The sequence below is a fragment of the Macaca thibetana genome, chromosome 7 (genome assembly GCF_024542745.1).
Source record: "Macaca thibetana thibetana isolate TM-01 chromosome 7, ASM2454274v1, whole genome shotgun sequence".
Classification (NCBI taxonomy): Eukaryota; Metazoa; Chordata; class Mammalia; order Primates; family Cercopithecidae; genus Macaca; species Macaca thibetana.
This window is the reverse complement of record NC_065584.1, coordinates 88429738-88449024: the sequence shown is the minus strand read 5'-3', so window position 1 is coordinate 88449024 and position 19287 is coordinate 88429738. Positions and strand designations below refer to the sequence as shown.

Genomic DNA, 19287 nt, shown 5'->3' with positions numbered 1-19287 from the left:
ATTATTCCTGCTTCCTAATGACAGACATAGTAAAAGATAGTGGAATTACTTCAACAACTGGATTCTTTTATTAAATTCAATGAATATCATCTTCTTTGATTACAGAAAACTGCAAGTTGCTTTGGAAAAAATGAATGTTAATTAGATAAAGCCTATATCTTCAAATTACTTGGTACAATATGTTAAATTTATAACTTATAAAAGTCACATTATAAGATATTTAAAAATTTTTGTAGTTTACTATTTTACTTGCCTACTTTATTCATGTATAGATAAAATTTATATTTATAAGGATTCCATATGATTTTTATGAATCTCTTGGAAAGTGTGTATTATTAGATTATCTGGAGATACTTTCATTTATCATGATAGGATTTAAATTGTCAAAGATTGTGTCCTTTGCAGGGACATGGATGGAGCTGGAGGCCATTATCATTAGCATACTAACTCAGGAATAGAAAACCAAAAGCCACATGTTCTCACTTATAAGCGGGAGCTAAATGATGAGAACACATGGACACATAGAGGGGAACAACACACACTAGGTCGTATTGGAGGGTGGGAGGAGGGAGAGGATCAGGAAAAATAGCTAATGCGTACTAAGCCTAATACCTCAGTGATTAAAAAATCTGCACAATAAACCCACAAGACACATGTTTACCTATGTACCCACACATGTACCCCTGACCTTAAAATAAAAGTTAGAAAAGAAAAATAACCCAGAAAAATATAAAGAGGTGGAGATTGATTTTTCTTAGGGATTCTAGAGTCATTTCTTCCTCCTGTGACTCATTATCAGCATTTCTTCTTTGTTGCTTTGAATATATTTCTAGGAGACAATTTCTTGGCTCACTGACGTTAGAGTTGCAGTCCCAGGTCATTATAGCTTTATTAGGTCACTATCCTCCAGTGCAGTTAATTAGCTATTTTTTCCATTTATATAAATACTTTAAGTATCTGTGTGTGCTTGAGATGACAGTCTGTAAATAGCTACAAGGTAAGGATGGCATGAAGTTCACAACAGGAACAAGGTAAACTAGATAAACTTCAGCTGCAGGAAAGACTCAGGTAACAGTTTGCTAGCCTGGGGCAGAAAGAAACAGGTGGTTGTTGTGGGGAAATGATCACAGCAAAGGAGTAAATATGAATTACGATGGATATGGAGAACAAGAATTAATCTTAGTTTTTTAACTAAAACTTAGAAATGACTTGGAGATGAAAAGGTGCAACAGGGTATACTACAGAGTCTGGAGTCTGCACTGTGGCTTGGTTCAGGGCAGGACTAGGATGTTTGTAAAGTTGTTTGTGGTACCCAGAGACCTTTGGGGAAATCTATTAGCGCTGAAAATGAAGAAAAATATGCTTGTTGTCTTCCTAACAAGCTTGTTATTTACTTCTAATTCTAGAGAAGACCCAATATATAAAAAGGAGAAGGTTCATTAGATACTAGTCATAAGTGAAGTTTTAAAAAATAAAATCCCAGTTTCATGGAATCAAGATGGAGAAGGAATAATTGAAAACTTATTTGGAAGAAAAACATCTAGGGTTCTAACTCACCATGAACTAAAAATAAATGTAGTGTCTGTTAAATTTAGTTGATTGAAGAATGGAGAAAAAAGTAGGAAACTAAATGTGTAGTGTTTAACAACCTGCAATAAATCTTCTATACTTGTTTATGTTTTCAAAACATTTATGATAATTTTTTTAGGTATATACAATGGGAAGTTTAGGTAGTGAAATGGAATGATTAGACAAAAGAGACAAAGATAGGTAGAAGATGGATCCTTTGAGGAAGGCTAAAGAAATTGAGGTGTTAAAACTAGAGGGTACAGATGAGTGATCTTTATTTGCTTTTACCAACATCAAGGATATTAAGCACTTATCTGACAGAGTAGCTGACAACTTCTTCATATCCAAAGAGGATGAATTAAGTGGACATCAGCTTAATTGAAAGGATGAGAGATTTCCTTTTTGTATGAGAACATTTGGACTTTTATGTTAATGAAAAGCAGGATGCAGCTGGGCGTGGTGGCTCATCACCTGTAATCCCAGCACTTTGGGAGGCCGAGGTGGACAGATCAATTGAGTGCAGGAGTTTGAGACCAGCCTGGCCAACATGGTGAAACCTCATCTCTATTAAAAATACAAAAATTAGCCAGATGCGATGGTGCATGACTATAATTCTGGCTACTCAGGAGGCTGAGGCTGGAGAATCGCTTAAACCCGGGAGGAGGAGGTTGCAGTGAATAAAGATTGTGCCACTGCACTCCAGCCTGGGTGAGAGTGAGAATCTGTCTCCAAAACAACAACAAAAAAGGTTTGACACCTGTTCATAATAGCTAAGAAATATATTTTTAAACCTTGAAAACTGAGGAAAAACTGACATTTCCTTGATGGGTAAATACAAGAAAGGAAGCGGTTCAGAACATATTCTCAGATCTTTTCCAGCTCACCGAGTTTACGAATTGAGAATAATGAACATATTTGTTTTCAAAATTTTAAAATGTAGTGATCATAAATCTATTCTAAGAAGTTGCCCAATTCTAATGCCATTCAATTCCAGTTAGGTGAATTTAAATTTAAATGATTCCATCAAATGCTAGAGTATCTGTATTTGTCACATTATCACAATTGTTTAAGTAGTATAAATAGATGATAACTGTAATTCATATCATTATAATTATTGAGAGCAATAGCCAGGCCGGACTAGGGAACTCAAAGCAGGATATCTCCTAATGGCAATGGCCTTAGGAGAGAACACATTCTATCTATGGAGGGTCTGGGATGCATCAAAAACAGTCAAACAATTATAACCCAATGTGTCATCCTGGAAGCCATTCAGCGACCCAAAGATGAATACTTAATACTCAAGAAATGTGAAGACAAGAAGACAAGAGCTGAGTAAATTTTTAGATCTGCTGCTGTTTGCTCTTTGTGTTATTTTCTCATCTTTGCTTTACAAGGGATTATGAAGTAGGTACATGTTGTGTTTAGCTCAATTTATTCTTTTACTCAGTTCTAGCTTTCATTCTTGTAACTCTTATTCTCCTACCTAGCCCTTAAGCTCTTACTCTGTCTCTTAAAGCAACCAATCCTTGATAATCCTTCTTGGGTAATGATTAAGCTTAAAAATGGATCACTTATTTCCTCATCAGTAAGACTCTTATGTCTTGCATGTGTAAGATCTCCACTAAGGAAAACCAGCTGGCATTTTTTTTTTTTTCTGCAGTAGCTCAATGGAATATCCTTCCTGTATCAATGTAAGCAAAACTAGGGACTTCAGTATGTTAACCTAAAAAGAAAGCAACTCTAGTGCTGCAGTATGTTAACCTAAAAGAAGCAACTCTAATGCTAAAAGGAAATATTTTTGGGCACTTGAGCTTTTAATATTGCACATCTAGACAAACTCCTACTTTGCCATCACTTGCCCTTTATCATAATGAACCATCTTAGTCTCCTGTTGAATTCAGTAATTCAATTTCCCCTTCTCTTTTTTTCTCATCTATTTCCTTTCTGATTTAAAAAATGTATTTAACTTAAAAAAAGTTCACCTTGCCTCTGTGTAGGTCCTGTCTTTGAGTAAACTTTACACAGAATCTCGTATTTTTTTGAAAGACCTAATAAACCCTCTTTTATTTTTGTTCTTTTCCTTGTAAATTCATTAAAAGTGAAATTTCCATTATTTCTTTTGCTATTCTGAGTTGTAAGTTTTTGCTATTCAAATTTCAGTTTGGAGGAAGCACCACATATATTTCCACTTCATAGCATATTTTTATTATTCCTACTTCATGGAAGCCTTAATAGCATTTTTTGCTACAAGGCTATTTTTTCTCTTAGTGATTAGAAGGATTTATTTTTGTCTTTTTTTTTTTTCCACCCATTTCTAGACAAGTTTTGGTTAGTTTATAGTTCAGGTCATGAGGATTTAGATGTAAATCATAGAATGGTTTGCACAGCTCTTACTTAAAATTGTTCTGATAACCTTAGATTCTCATTTTATCTATGTTCAATTTCTTAATTTTTTCAACATAATTAATGTATCTATTTTCACTTTTATATAATCTGTAAGGTTTAGTGCATTGTTAAGCACTTGATAGATACAGCATAAATACTTGTTGAATGAATGAATGAATAAGCCAAGAAATCTTCCCAGCATTGTTTCTGAGTTGCTTTACAGTCAATACAAAGAATCATTGTATGTGAAACTAGACCCCACGAGTTTTATATGTATATGTGGGGAGATAAAACCAATGCATTTTTATTGGATAAAACCCACTGGAAAATACTGTAATAGAAGTTATAGTTGTAAGGATTCAGATAAAGGAAGAAGTCAGAAAACTGAGGTATCCTGAAAGTAGAAATTGAATTAGAAATAGAGTGTTTGAGACTCCCCAAGTAGTTGATAAATTATAGACTTTCTTCAAATGTTCTTACCCTTTCTGTAGAATGAAAATCTGTATGTGACACCAAAATTGCATTTGCTCTGATGAATATGGATTCCACAAAAGCAAAAATTCTTGTCAACGCTATAAACCCAACCTCTGGAATCATGTCTGGAATCCTGGGCACTCAAGATATTTTTTGAATTAATGAACAAAATCATTCAGAGAACCACTCAGGAGTTATATACCTAGCATAACTACTTTTCTAAGAACATGTTGGTTGACTAATAATCCTTGTTTCCTTATTGACAGTCATTAGTGGCCATCCTTGGTCCTACATGTAACTGGAGTCAGAAGTCACTAATGTATAGTTACAGAGCAAAAGTCAGGATGCACTCTCTCTCCCTATTCCCTCAATATCTCTTCCACCTTCCTGACAGGCTACTTGAAATCCCTCTGTAGATTCATTAGTTTAAGATTTTCCTTTTTCCCATAAAGCACTTGTTCACAGTAAGAAAGCTGTGCTGTATGGAATAATAGCCTTCAAAAATGTTCATGTCCTAATTTCTGGATCTGGCAAAAAGGTACAGATATGAATAATTTAAGAATCTTGATTTACTTGGATTATCTGGACCTTCCCAATGTAATTACAAGGGTCCTTATAAGAGGAAGAGTCAGAGAGGAGATGCAATGACAGAAGTTGAGGTTGGAGTGATGCACTTTTAAGAGGCAGAAAGTCACGAGCCAAGCAAGGAATGGAGGCATCCTCTAGGAGCTGGAAAAGGCAAGGAAATGGATTCTTTTGTGGAAGCTCAAGGAGCAACGCAGCAATAGTAAACTAATGTGACAAGTATTTACTGTAAATGACTTTGGGAGTAAAAAGTTCTTGGTCCCAGTATAAATTTTCCCACCAATTACCTTTGTGAGGCTGAGCAGATTGCTTCCTATATTTCTTCCTTTATGAATTATTTATAAAACATAAATGTTGGACTAAATCAGGAACATTCCATTGAACAATGAAACTCTAATGGTTTATTTCTGACAGTTGTTCTTCATCCTTAAAGAATTGTAATATTGTCACACCTCCCCATGCTGGGACCTGGCCACCATTCTTTAGTTTATTTTCTGGACTTAATCTCCATTACTCAATCATCGTCTTCTTCCAGAGTGCAGATAGAGACACTGTCTGGCTCTTTTCACTCAATATTTTATTTCTGTCACTTTTATTCACTCCAAATGTATTTTGATAAAAAAGAGAGACTGCCTTTATGTGACATGGTTTTTATCTTATGGTATCCTCTGGGTGTGTATATCTACATTAGAGGAGATTATTTGTTTCAGCTCATTACATATTTTATATAAAAATTGAGATTAAAAAATCACTTATAAAATGCAGTGGTTTCTTCCTAGAAGCCTTTTATTGACTTTAAAATGAATAAGACCCCATATTTATTTTTATGACATCTTATATAAATGTTTCTTTGAGTAGTTAAATAAGTACAGGATTGAAATAGGGATAGTGCGATAATTCCTGATTGGCATGTTGTTAATACACTATTATTATAAACCTTACTGAATTATGATGTACTCTCTTGACTCCAGTGTCATTCTTCAGTCCCATTAATGTATGCCTTCATTCAACAAGTGTGATACACTTATTATATGACACAATTGGTCATTGTGATGATGGTGGGAGCTACCATTGTGGATCAGTCATGGCTTCTGTATCCAAGAGTCTACATTTTAATTGGAGAAATGGACATTTCTATAACTGTGAGAAGCAGAGTAAAATAAATGCCGATGGTGCGATGAGAATACAGAGTCTTGGTCACACTGGGAAGATTTCACACATAAGTGAGAATTTGGCTGGGATTTTGAGAATTAGATTTTGTGAATTGGAGAATACAATAAGAGAAAATTTGAAATTTAAAAAAAGAAGGGAAATGTCTAAAGTCTGATTAAGCAATATAAATAGTAGAATAGAGACTTTGAAAGCTGTATGTTGTGCATGAGTAACTGTTAGGTGGCTCATGTCACTGGTTGAAATCATATCCATTGATAAGTAATCATAGTGAAAAGTATTTAAAGATGACCTTATATCTCACCCAAGTAGAACATCCTGGGAAGGATCAAATAGGAAATATTCATGTAACACAAAAGCAGAGGAGAGATAGGTCTAAGGATGGAATTAATTTAATAGTAGTAGTTTTGAAAACCCTAATGCCAAATAGGAGCCAGCTGACCCCTCTAAGTAGAAGTCCAGCATGCCTGTGATGAGGGTTATTTGACTGTGTGAGATGTTAATATGATACTTATTTTCATGGCTGGAGGCTTTCTTTCTTGAACATGAATACTTGCCTAGGTAATTCTTTCTCATTTTCTTTCTTCCTTTAGGTAAGTAACATGAAAACTGATCTTGGAGTCTGAGGCAATGAATGGAATGAATCACTCTGTAGTATCAGAATTTGTATTCATGGGACTCACCAACTCATGGGAGATTCAGCTTCTACTTTTTGTTTTCTCCTTGTTGTTCTACTTTGCAAGCATGATGGGAAACATTGTCATTGTGTTCACTGTAATCACAGATGCTCATCTGCACTCCCCCATGTATTTCCTCCTGGCTAACCTCTCAATCATTGATATGGCATTTTGCTCAATTACAGCCCCTAAGATGATTTGTGATATTTTCAAGAAGCACAAAGCCATCTCCTTTTGGGGATGTATTACTCAAATCTTTTTTAACCATGCTGTTGGGGGCACGGAGATGGTGTTGCTCATAGCCATGGCCTTTGACAGATACGTGGCCATATGTAAACCTCTCCACTACCTGACCATCATGAGCCCAAGAATGTGTCTCTACCTTTTAGCCACTTCCTCAGTCATTGGCCTTATCCACTCATTGGTCCAATTAGTTTTTGTGATAGATTTACCTTTTTGTGGTCCTAATATCATTGACAGTTTTTACTGTGACCTCCCTCGGCTCCTCAGACTTGCCTGCACAAACACCCAAGAACTAGAGTTCATGGTCACTGTCAATAGTGGACTCATTTCTGTGGGCTCCTTTGTCTTGCTGGTAATTTCCTACATGTTCATTCTGTTCACTGTTTGGAAACATTCTTCTGGTGGTTTAGCCAAGGCCCTCTCCACCCTGTCAGCTCATGTCACTGTGGTCATCTTGTTCTTTGGGCCACTGATGTTTTTCTACACGTGGCCTTCTCCCACATCACACCTGGATAAATATCTTGCTATTTTTGATGCATTTATTACTCCTTTTCTGAATCCAGTTATCTACACATTCAGGAACAATGACATGAAGGTGGCAATGAGGAGACTGTGCAGTCGCCTTGCGCATTTTACAAAGATTTTGTAAATGGGTTGGCTGTGAAGATGTGTAACTATGAATTATTCCTCATGCTGGTTGCATAAAAGAAACTATGCAATTTCAGAGAAATACCGAAGACTCAGGCCATATTATATGCCTGAAAATCTATTAAATTATGGTAACAATTTCACTGTTAAATTAGAAGTGGTGTTATTCTTTGCACCGTGTGCATCGAAGTGCTAAATGTTGAATCTTAATGTCTTTTGTAACCTACCACTTTGAAAGACCTTGTTCTAGGCGAGTGCCATGTAATTGAACAAATAATAATACTATGTATCTTTTTCTCTATTGGACAGATTATTCTATCGATAGACAAACTACACATTCAATTAACCTGTTTACTACCTAACTCCCTTTTTTTTTTTTTTTTTTTTTTTTTTTTTTTTTTTTGAGATGGAGTCTTGCTCTGTCACTCAGGCTAGAGTGTAATGGCATGATTTCAGCTCACTGCAACCTCTGCCTCTCCGGTTCAAGGGTTCAAGCAATTCTTCTGCCTCAGCCTCCTGGGGGCTGGGATTACAGGCACCTATCACAACCCCTGGCTAATTTTTGTATTTTTAGTAGATATAGAGTTTCACCATGTTGGCCAGGCTGGTCTTGAACTCCTGACCTCAAGTGATCCACCTGCCTCCGCCTCCCAAAGTGCTGGGATTACAGGCATGAGCCACCACACCTGGCCTGTTTAGTATCTAACTCTCTTGATTTTAATTCTTTTTGTTCCTAAAGTGTTTGCTTTGTATTGCTACAGTCTCTACATATTTTGCCTCCTTTTCAGGCTTCACTGTCTGGCCATCTGGAAAACTGTTAGTCCTATAGTTAGAATTAGAGTGGATTACCAACACCAATTTGTTGTAATCTCTTCAAATTACACGTACTAAAATCCACGAATTGAGTGGTGACTACAGTTTGCCCAAAGGCACACAGCTGGAAACCATCAAAGAGAGCCAGGCACCAGAAACCGTGACTTTCACTTTCAGATCAACTTTGTTTTTGATTTGATGCTCATATTCCACTCTTCCAGCTTTTCCTGTAGGCCTAATTTTGAGTCTATTTGAAGAGAGAGCTTTATACTAATCATTTCTATTACGTCCTACCAGGAAATCATTAGCACTTAGCACTTCTTTATCATTTCTGAATCCTTCCCTAATTTCTACCATCACGATACATTGCCTTGTTCAAGTCCTACCAAAGCTGAATTTTAAATCATTACTTTACATTTTCTTGTTCAAGTTCTACCAAAGCTGAATTTTAAATCATTAATTATAAAAAAGATGCTTGAACTTTATTATTAAACAGTGTTCTTTTGTCTATGGTAATATTCAGAGACCCTTGATTAAATTCCATTTTATAGGTTTGAAGCTCATTCCATTGCTTACAGTGGATGATGTTTCTTCTTTTGGGAAACAGAAATGTGATTGGTGAATTACATAAGCTACACTAAGGTATTTATGCCTCTTTCTCAGAAGGATAAATTTCAAATATTTTAGCAAAAATTGAAAGATTTATAAAAGATGTGTGAAAATTATTTTTCCCCAAATTCTGTGACTCTTAATCTAACATGGTTACTAAAATATAGAAGCAAACCTATTAATTGAGGTTTTCATTATGAGGTAATGAAGCTCTGATCGCCTTTCACCATTTGTGTCCTAGGAGAGATAATTCATGTTACTCATCTAGTGCTTCTTATGGTCCAGGTACTCTTCTAAGTGCTTTATTTGAATCTTATGATGCAGATTCATTCTCTCATTATACCCATTTTAGAGAGGAGGTGTCTGGGGCAGAGTTGCTAAGTATCCTCAAGGTTATGAAGTAGTAAGTCTGGACTCAAAGTCTGCTGGTTTGAATTCAGAGTTTTTCTTATAACCTGTGCACTATAATGCATCCATCTCTGTCAATAAAACATATAAGAATAGCTTCTTTACTTAAAAGCAATCTCTATTTGTGGGCTCTCTACTGGGTGACCCCATCACCAGCAAACCCAGCATTTATGGGGTCAATTTACAAAAGTGTATTGTGTATGTATGCCCATTCAGCTGTTTTGTTGTAGGCTGTCACTATAATCAGGGAAGTTGAAATGCCAGAATTTCCTTGATATAGTATAGAGGGAAATGCCCAAAGTCTCCAGAAGATATTAAATAATTCCTAACGCTACCTTTTTGGGAGGAGCTGAGAGGACACAGCATCACTGTGGCTGCTTAATAAGTGGCAGAAGGAAGGACTGTGCAACAACTCTAAGTACATATACACATAGTAATGATCTACCAGTACTTTGCTCAAACATAGACCATTTATCTGCACAATTAAACACCTAGAAGAAAAAGGAATATCAGAATATTTAAAGGACTGTTGGACACAGAGTTGACATTTACTCCCAGATTCCTGAAGGGTCATCACTCCTCTTTTGAGTGGAGGCATTTGGGAGTTGGGTAATATGTGGAGTCCTAGTTCAGATGGGGTGCATGTTGGGTTCACCAAATGACAACCTCCCAGTGATCATTACATCATTTCCTGAATGTATAATTGGAAAAGATATACTTGGTAGTTGGTACAACTCCGCACTTGTTCCTTGTCCTGTGGGGACAACTATGATAGCAGGGAAGTCACGAAACTACTGTCCTATTCCCCAGTCTAAAATAGTATTTCTTCTTTCTTTCTTTCTTTCTTTCTTTCTTTCTTTCTTTCTTTCTTTCTTTCTTTCTTTCTTTCTTTCTTTCTTTCTTTCTTTCTTTCTTTCTTTCTTTTTTTTTTAGACAGAGTCTCACTCTGTTGCCCAGGCTGGAGTGCAGGGGCACGACCTGCAACTTCCATCTCCTGGGTGCAAGCAATTCTCCTGCCTCAGCCTCCCGAGTAGCTGGAATTATAGGCACATGCCACCACACCCAACTAATTTTTGTATTTTTATTAGAGACAAGGTTTCACCATGCTGGCGAGGCTGGTATTGAACCCCTGGCCTCAAGTGATCCACATGCCTTGGCCTCCCAAAGTGCTGGGAATTCAGGTGTTAGCCCCCACACCCAGTCTAAATAGTATTTCAGAAATTATACTGCATTATGTAGGGGTAAAAATATCCCAAAGATACAGAAATAGTTCCCATCCTATCTCCATTTAATTAACCAGTGTGTCGCCTATAAAAGCTAGTCACTTCCTGGAGAATGCCAATGGACTGTTGTAAATCTATCCCAGCAGTAGTCTAAATTGCAGATGCTATGCCAAGGGTGGTGTCTTTGCTAGAGCAGATTAACGTAGACCTGGGTATATAATATGTGATCATTGGTCTGGTAAATTTTCTTTTCCATCTCTTTTGGAAAGGAGAATTAGGAACAGTTAGCATTCACTTGGAATGGACAACACATACATTTGCTGTCTTACTCTGTCATAACATAGCCTGAAAAGACCTGAACCATTTTGGATATTTTATATTGTCTTAATGGTCTATTATATTAATAACACTATGCTGTCAAACCAGATGAAGAAGTGGCAACTATTAGATACTTTAGTAGTACACATATGCTCTCAAGAGAAGGAATAAACTCTATAGAGAACCGTGAAATTGTCACATCATTAAAATTTTGAGAGTTTGATGGTCCAGTGCATGCCAGGAGGTCCTTTTCAAAGCAAAGGAAAATGATGTTTTTTCCTTCTTATTTTTTTTATTTCAATAGGTTTTGGGGTACAAGTGGGGTTTTTTTTGTTGTTGTTACATGGATGAATAATATAGCGGTGAATTCTGAGATCTTTGTGCACCCATCACCTGAGTAGTGTGCATTGTAACTAATGTGTAGCTTGTTTTTACCCCAGCCTCCCTCCTACTCTCCCACTTCTGATTTTCTAAAGTCTATTATATCACCCTGTCTGACTTTGTTTACTCGTAGCTTAGTTTCCACTTACAAGTGAGAACATAACGATTTTGGTTTTCCACTCCTGTGTTACTTCACTTAGAATAATGGCCTCTAGCTTCATCCAAGTTGCTGCAAAGGACATTATTTCATTCCTTTCCATGGTGGAGTAGTATTCCATGGTATATATATATTTCTGTCCATTCATTCATCGATGGGAACTTAGGTTGGCTTTCCACATCTTTGCAATTACGAATCGTGCTGCTATCAATATACGTGTGCAAGCATCTTTTTCATATAATGACTTCTTTTCCTTTGGGTAGATACCCAGTAATGGGACTGCTGGATCAAATGTTAGATCTACTTTTAGCATTTTAAGGAATTTCCATACTGTTTTCCATAGAGGTTGTACTGATTTACATTCTCACCAGCAGTGTATAAGTCTCCCCTTTCCCCCACATCCATGCCAACATCTATTGTTTTTTGACTGCTTAGTAATGGCCATTCTTGCAGGAGTAAGGTGGTGTCTCGTAGTTTTGATTTTCATTTCCCTGATGATTCGTAATGTTGAGCATTTTTTCATACATTTGTTGGCCATTTGTATATCTTTCTTTGAGAAATGTCTATTCATGTGCTTGCCCACTTTTTGATGGGATTATTTTATTTTCTGCTGATTTGAGTTCCTTGTAGATTGTGGATACTAGTCCTTTGTTGGATGCATAGATTGCAAATATTTTCTCCCATTCTATAGGTTGTCTATTTACTCTGATTATTTCTTTTGCTGTGCAGAAGCTTTTTAGTTTTATTAGGTCTGATTTATTTTTGTTCTTGTTGCATTAGATTTTGAGGTCTGAGTCATGAATTCTTTGCCTAGGTTGATGTCTACAAGAGTTTTTCTGATGTTATCTTCTAGAATTTTTTATAGTTTTGGGTCTTATATTTTAGTCTTTGGTTCACTTTGACTTGATTTTTGTATGAGGTGAGAGACACAGATCCAGTTTCATTCGTCTACATGTGGCTTGCCAGTTTTCTCAGAACCATTTATTGAATAGGGTGTCCATTCCCAATTTATGTTTTTGTACACTTTGTCAAAGATCAGTTGGCTGTATATATTTGACTTTATTTCTGGGTTCTTTATTCAGTTCCATTGGTTCATATGCCTACTTGTATACAAGCACCACACTGTTCTGGTAACTATTGCCTTGTAGTATAATTTGAGGTCTGGTAATGTGATGCCTCCAGGTTTGTTCTTTTAATCAAAGGAAAATTATTGCATCTTGCACCTTCTATCACTAATAAGAAAGAACTATACCTGGTAGATTTCTTCCATTTCTGGAAGAAGCATAGGCTATAACCAGGAAAACTACCACAACTCATATGCTGAAAGCCATGAAAGTCTGTCAACTTTGAGTAGGGTGCAAATCTAGAAAAGGTTTTTCTGCAAAAAATCCCGACTTTGTGCAAATAGCCCTACTTCTTGGGTCATACTACCTGGCATACCCAGGTATTAGAAAAATTGGTGGTGAAAAGAGAAGAAATGAGTTTTATAGCAAGCACCAGTTGGATAATTACAACACAAAGCTTTAGGGGCTTAAGCAATCATTTTTCTAAAAATTACAGAGTAATTAACACTTAGACATGTAATTCCACAAGATGTCATATTATACCACATTAAAGATATGGAGGTATGAGAGTTAGCACATGACCATTAGATCTACTGGCATCTTCACATACTGCACCACCCAGAATCTGCTCATCTAATGAAGCAATGAAATGGCTGTTATCAAAATAGTCCTCATGGTGAGCTACAGGAAAGAGGATTTCAACAGCTATGTTTTATATTAATTACCTTTTCCTTCCCCTCCTTTCCCACTAATTCATGTGAAAGACACTGGCGGCTACCATTTTGGGTTTAGATTGCTCTGCAAAGACATAACAACTCATTTCTTCTATTTTGCTAACTTTCTTCTGCCCTGATATTATTTGTCCTGCCCTGTTTGTACCCTGGATAAAAAATGAGTGGATTCAGACAAGAATAGCACAGCTTCCATTTGTCTCTCCAGTGTCACTCTTAACCCTTCTCCGCCCAGTTTTGTGCCTTTATTAAGCTCTTCTTCAGTTACCTAGTTTGAGTGTGCCATCTCTTGTCCTGGCAGGATCCTGACTGACACAAGTGTACAAAATTGAAAGTAAAAGTACCTTGTTTTCTTGCACAACAATCTCATTGTCAGAAGTACTTATCGCAAAAACTTTATTGTCTATTTATTCAGATTTATATGCACAGCAGCATAGTATGTGCTGTATTGGTATCCACTGTTTCACTCAATGGTGTGTTGTGGTTGTCTTTAACTATATAGATATCAAACTTGCTTTACGGTAGCTTTAGAGAATTTGATTGTATGGATGTAGCATACTTTTGAAAATTTATCATCAACTGCTGGATGTTTTAGTTGTTTCATTTACTATTAAGCTCTGAACACTGGAATGAATTTCTCTACAGCTAAATCTTGGTAGTATCCATAACTACTCAGTATATGATTATGTGAAAATGAAGTGTTGTATACACTCTTCTACCATTTAAACTGTACTAAAAATTTGGCACAGTGGCTTTTCTGGATATGATAAAATGATTAGAGTTAATTTTTTGAGTTAACATTTACTTATTTTCAGGGATTAATTATAATGAGTAGTTACCACTATTGCCAACAAAACAGCACAAATATATTAAGCAAAAATATTCCACTTTTGTTTCCCTCTTTTTCTCTAGTGTCTTATTATGAACTTTTGCATCTTTTGGTTGCACTGGTCAAAGCAAATAGTTCTCTAGTGGCAAAGCCCATGATCCATAAGCTCCTTTAAACTATCATGTTTTTGCAGTATCACTTGGTCACTGTCCCCTTGAGGTATATGTAATTAGCCTTATATTTCCTATGGCAGGATATGATATGACATTTCACGTTAGAGAACACAGGAAACTCCCAGAGTACCTGAACATGTTGTTCTCTCTATACAGGTTAAGTGGAAGGTTGCAAATAAATTTAACAACGGGATATTGGCTTTAGTTTTAGACAAGGTTCTGTTGTGGGACTTGCTATGCAAGTGAGTCATAATCTAAAGCAAAGTAGATAGGGTCCAGGATAAGGAATTGAATAACACGAGAGAATAATTGTGAAAAAGTTTATTGACATTTTGGAAAAAGTTAACTGGCATTGGCTTTGAGCTAGGATTACGTTGTGTCTAGGGAAAGGTGAAAGACATTAGAAAAAGTCTGACTTTGCAATATTTTAAATTCAGCATAGGTTGCAATTAATCACTCTCTTCTCAATGATTACATGAATGATTCTTATCCTTTGTCATGTGACAAATAGGCAAGAAAAACTGACACATGCAGATAGAGAAACATAGGTTATTATATTTTTCTCCCAATTTTCTTTTCAAAAGAGATGGGTATAAACTGATCATTTTCCATAACAAGGGAAGCAAATTTCTTAAGAATTTGTCAAGTTGCAAGAAGAAAGAGTCTCATAGATACTTCATTACAAATGAAAGACATGGAGACCAAAAGACCCAGAGCTTAGTAAATAATTTCCAATGTAATGTCATTTAAAAATGTGATGTGAAAAGTTTAAAAATAAAATAATACATAAACCACCAGGAGCTTGATTTAGTTTCCTGGTCTCTTATATGATTTAGAATTACAGTGTTTGTATTAATTGTATCTTTGAACTGTAGATAGAATGAAGAAGGATTTAGAGAATGCTTATAAATAAATTTTTTTTTTTTTAGGAATCAGGTAAGTGAGAAAACATTCTAAGAGTAAATATAAAAGGTATTGAGTTTGTTGAATCTTGGAAACAGAAAGATAAGGGCTAACTTTGTTGCATTTATGTATATAAAAGTTAATTTGACTGGATACATGATTATAAAACTTTATGGGATCCTTACAATTTACTCTGTAAAGTTAGTATCATTAATTGCAATTTGATAGACCAACTAAGATTCATAAATTTAAATAATTTGCCCAATACTAACTTGTAAGTGGCTGAAAAATTATGTAAATATTGGTTTCTTTCCAACGTGCTATGTTGCTTCTCTAAATAAAACTGATATTAGAGTAAAATGTGATAAATCTTTGCACAGAGGTTTGAACAAAATGCTTCCCAGTGTACCAAAATGCTCTTTGTAGTTTAAGCTTTTTAGATCATGTGCTAAATAGTCTAGGGCAGTGATTCTCAAATTATCTTCTCAGATTATTTTAGTTACATATTTTTTTCCCCCAGTGCTTCTTGAACTTATACTTTGGTACAATACAAAATCAAACACTTAGATTTTGCTGTAATGTCATATTATTAAAGAACTTTCTAAACACTCTCAATGTCAGTATCTAACATAAAGTAAACCAGTAACTAACAGTTTGTGGACATGCTCTTCTCTGTAGACCACTTTTTTATTGCTTCAGAGAATCCAAATGTGAAAAAGTACTAATCCCTGCCTTTAAGATACGTCAACTTGGTGAGTTAGACTTGTACCCAGTTTACTACAATATAAGGGATAGTAAAATGAGTACCGGTAATATAAAGCAAGACCTCACAGCTATGGTAAACATTTCTTAAACCTTGAAATACTTTCGAGATGTGGGGAGTGGGGAAGAATGTTTTTTCCAGAATAGGGCTGTGGTCTTGGAAATGGATGCAATAGTTGAGAAAACATAAATAGTTTTGTGTGACTAGAGCCAAGCTATATTAGTCTTGAAGCAAAAATTAAAAGAATTTGGAATCAAATTCCCGTTACCCATGTTGACCAGTCTTGTATTTCAAGAGGAACATCACAGCCACTACTCTGGGACAAGCAGAGGGATATTAAAGCAGAGAAGGTTTTCTCTTTCACACTTGGTTGTCACACTGTGTTAACACAATTTCAGAGCCTATCAGGAGATTAGGTTCTTCTCTCAACTCTCTGCAAGTTTTATTAAAGTGTAGTTAACAGATAAAAATTATACATATTTATGGTGAACAATGTGATACTTTGATACATGTATATGTATGAAATAATTAAATCAAGCTAATTAACATATTCATCTCCTACACTTATCATTTCTTTGTGGTAAAAACATTGAAGATCTGTTCTCCTAGAAATTTTAAGTATGAAGTACATTATTATTAACTCTAGTTACCATGCTTCACAACAGGCCTCCAGAATTTATTTGTCTTGTTTAACTGAAACATGGTACTGGAGCATAACATCTCATTCTCTGCCTGTTTCATCAACCCTTGTCAGCTGCTAATTCTAATATCTAGTTCTATGAGTTTGACTTATTTAGATGCCACATATAAGTGAGATTTTACAGTACTTGTAATTCTGTGTCTGTCTTATTTCACTTAGCATAATATCCTACAGGTTCATCCATGTTATTGCAAATGACAGAATTTCCCCCTTTTTTTTTTTGGTAAGGCTGAAGAGTATTCGATTGTATAGGTACACACACACACACACAGACACAAACACACATTTTCTTCATCTACTTATGTATCAATGAACACTCTATCTTAGCTATTGTGAATAATGCTATGATGAACATAGCAGTACAGATATTTCCTTGAGGTATGTATTTCAATTCCTTTGAATATATACACCTAGAATAAGATTTCTAGATTATATGGTAGTTCTCCCTCTCTCTCTTTTTTTGGAAACTCCATAGTGTGTTTCATAATGGCTATAGAAATTATATTCCCAACAACAGTGTACAAGGGTTCCTTCACTTCACAGCCTTGTCAAGGCTTGTTACCTGTTGTCTTTTTGGTAATAGCTATTCTGACAGGTCTGAGATAATGTCTCATTGTCATTTTAATCATATCCTTAATGATTAGTGATAAGATTTTTTATATACCTGTTGGTCATTAGGTTGGTTTTAATGCTAAAGTGGAAATAGACTTTTATAACTTTGACTTCTTTCTTTCTAGTTTATTAATATGATTATTATTTACATTTTCTGCTGTTGTTCTCTTCAGGTACCACTGCTAACAAAGCCAGTAGTTGGGGCAAATCACTCTGTGGTGTCAGTTTGTGTTCCTGGGACTCACCAATTCCTGGGACATCCGACTTCTCCTCCTTGTGTTCTCCTCCATGTTTTACATGGCCAGTATCATGGGAAACTCTCTCATTTTGCTCACTGTGACTTCTGACCCTCCCTTGCACTCCCCCATGTATTTTCTGTTAGCCAACCTCTCCTTCATTGACCTGGGTGTTTCCTCTGTCACTTCTCCCAAGATGATTTACGACCTTTTCAGCAAGCACAAAGTCATCTCCTTTGGAGGCTGCATTGCTCAGATCTTCTTCATCCACATCATTGGTGGTGTGGAGATGGTGCTGCTCATAGCCATGGCCTTTGACAGATAAGCCCCTCCACTACCTGACCGTTATGAGCCCAAGAATGTGCATGTTCTTCTTAGTGGCTGCCTGGATGACGGGCCTTATCCACTCTGTAGTTCAGTTGGTTTTTGTAGTAAACTTGCCCTTCTGTGGTCCTAATATATTGGACAGCTTTTACTGTGACCTTCCTCGGTTCATCAAACTTGCCTGCACAGACACCTACCGACTGGAGTTCATGGTTACAGCCAACAGCGGATTCATCTCTTTGGGCTCCTTCTTCATACTGATCATTTCCTATGTTGTCATCATTCTCACTGTTCAGAAACACTCTTCAGCTGGTTTATCCAAGGCTCTGTCCACACTTTCAGCTCACATCAGTGTGGTAGTTTTGTTCTTTGGTCCTTTGATTTTCTTCTATACATGGCCATCTCCCTCCACACACCTGGATAAGTTTCTGGCCATCTTTGATGCAGTTCTCACTCCTGTTTTAAATCCTATCATCTACACATTCAGGAATCGAGAAATGAAGATGGCAATGAGGAAAGTATGCAGACAACTGGTAAATTACGGGAAGATATCCTAAGTCATGGCTTGTATTGTGAGTGTCTTTATTAACTATTGAAGTTTATTGCTGAAGCTTCTCTTTGTCCTACCTTAATTTGATCATCCACATGGATATTGGGTCTATTTTTTCATTTAGGAGGGAGGGAAATTTGCTTCTGAAAAGAGAAAAAAGTTACATATAAATTATTTAGAAACCAAATATTAAAGTTTTAAGCCTTAATTCCTAAGAGTAATTATTAGAAATATGTAAGATGGAAGGCTATTTGAAGGCCTCTGAAAAGGGAGAAATATCTCCTTCATCCACTGTAATTCAGTATGACCTTAAATTGACTATATCTGCAAAGACAAACGTTTGCAAAGAAGGCCACATTCACAGTACTCAGTGTTAGAATTTTAACATACCTATTTGGTGAACACAAATCAAACCACAACAGTAGTATAGGTAGTACAAATATCTGAGAATAGAAATGATTGTAGTATAGTTACCTATTTATCAGAGTAAAACAATTTTTAAAACAAAGTTAATAGAAGTAACTTTTGAAATCCACTATGTTTTTTAAAATAATGGAGCATATAAAGTCAGCATAAAGCACAAAAAGTGATTCCTGTGGGCTAGAGAATTTTTGTCTACCAGCAGGGACATTTACAAAGAAGACAAAAAATAACACTTACTATTTTTTTAAAAGAAGAAAGAATAAATTTGTTATGTCATTCAAACAGAGAGAATGCCAAATTCTAGTCTTGCTTTAATGTA

At 35.9% G+C, this 19287-nt stretch overlaps 1 protein-coding gene and 1 pseudogene across 1 annotated transcript; both read left to right on the top strand.

Annotated features, from left to right (window-relative positions):
• The first annotated feature begins 997 nt into the window (after positions 1 to 997).
• LOC126960097 (olfactory receptor 4F15) lies at positions 998 to 8784 on the top strand. The gene is made up of 2 exons (XM_050800065.1): positions 998 to 1068; positions 6777 to 8784. The coding sequence occupies exon 2, from the start codon at positions 6814 to 6816 to the stop codon at positions 7750 to 7752; it is 939 nt and encodes a 312-aa protein (XP_050656022.1). The 5' UTR covers positions 998 to 1068; positions 6777 to 6813; the 3' UTR covers positions 7753 to 8784.
• Positions 8785 to 17635: 8851 nt separating this feature from the next.
• Positions 17636 to 18552, top strand: LOC126960103 (olfactory receptor 4F3/4F16/4F29-like; annotated as a pseudogene).
• The last annotated feature ends 735 nt before the right edge of the window (positions 18553 to 19287 follow it).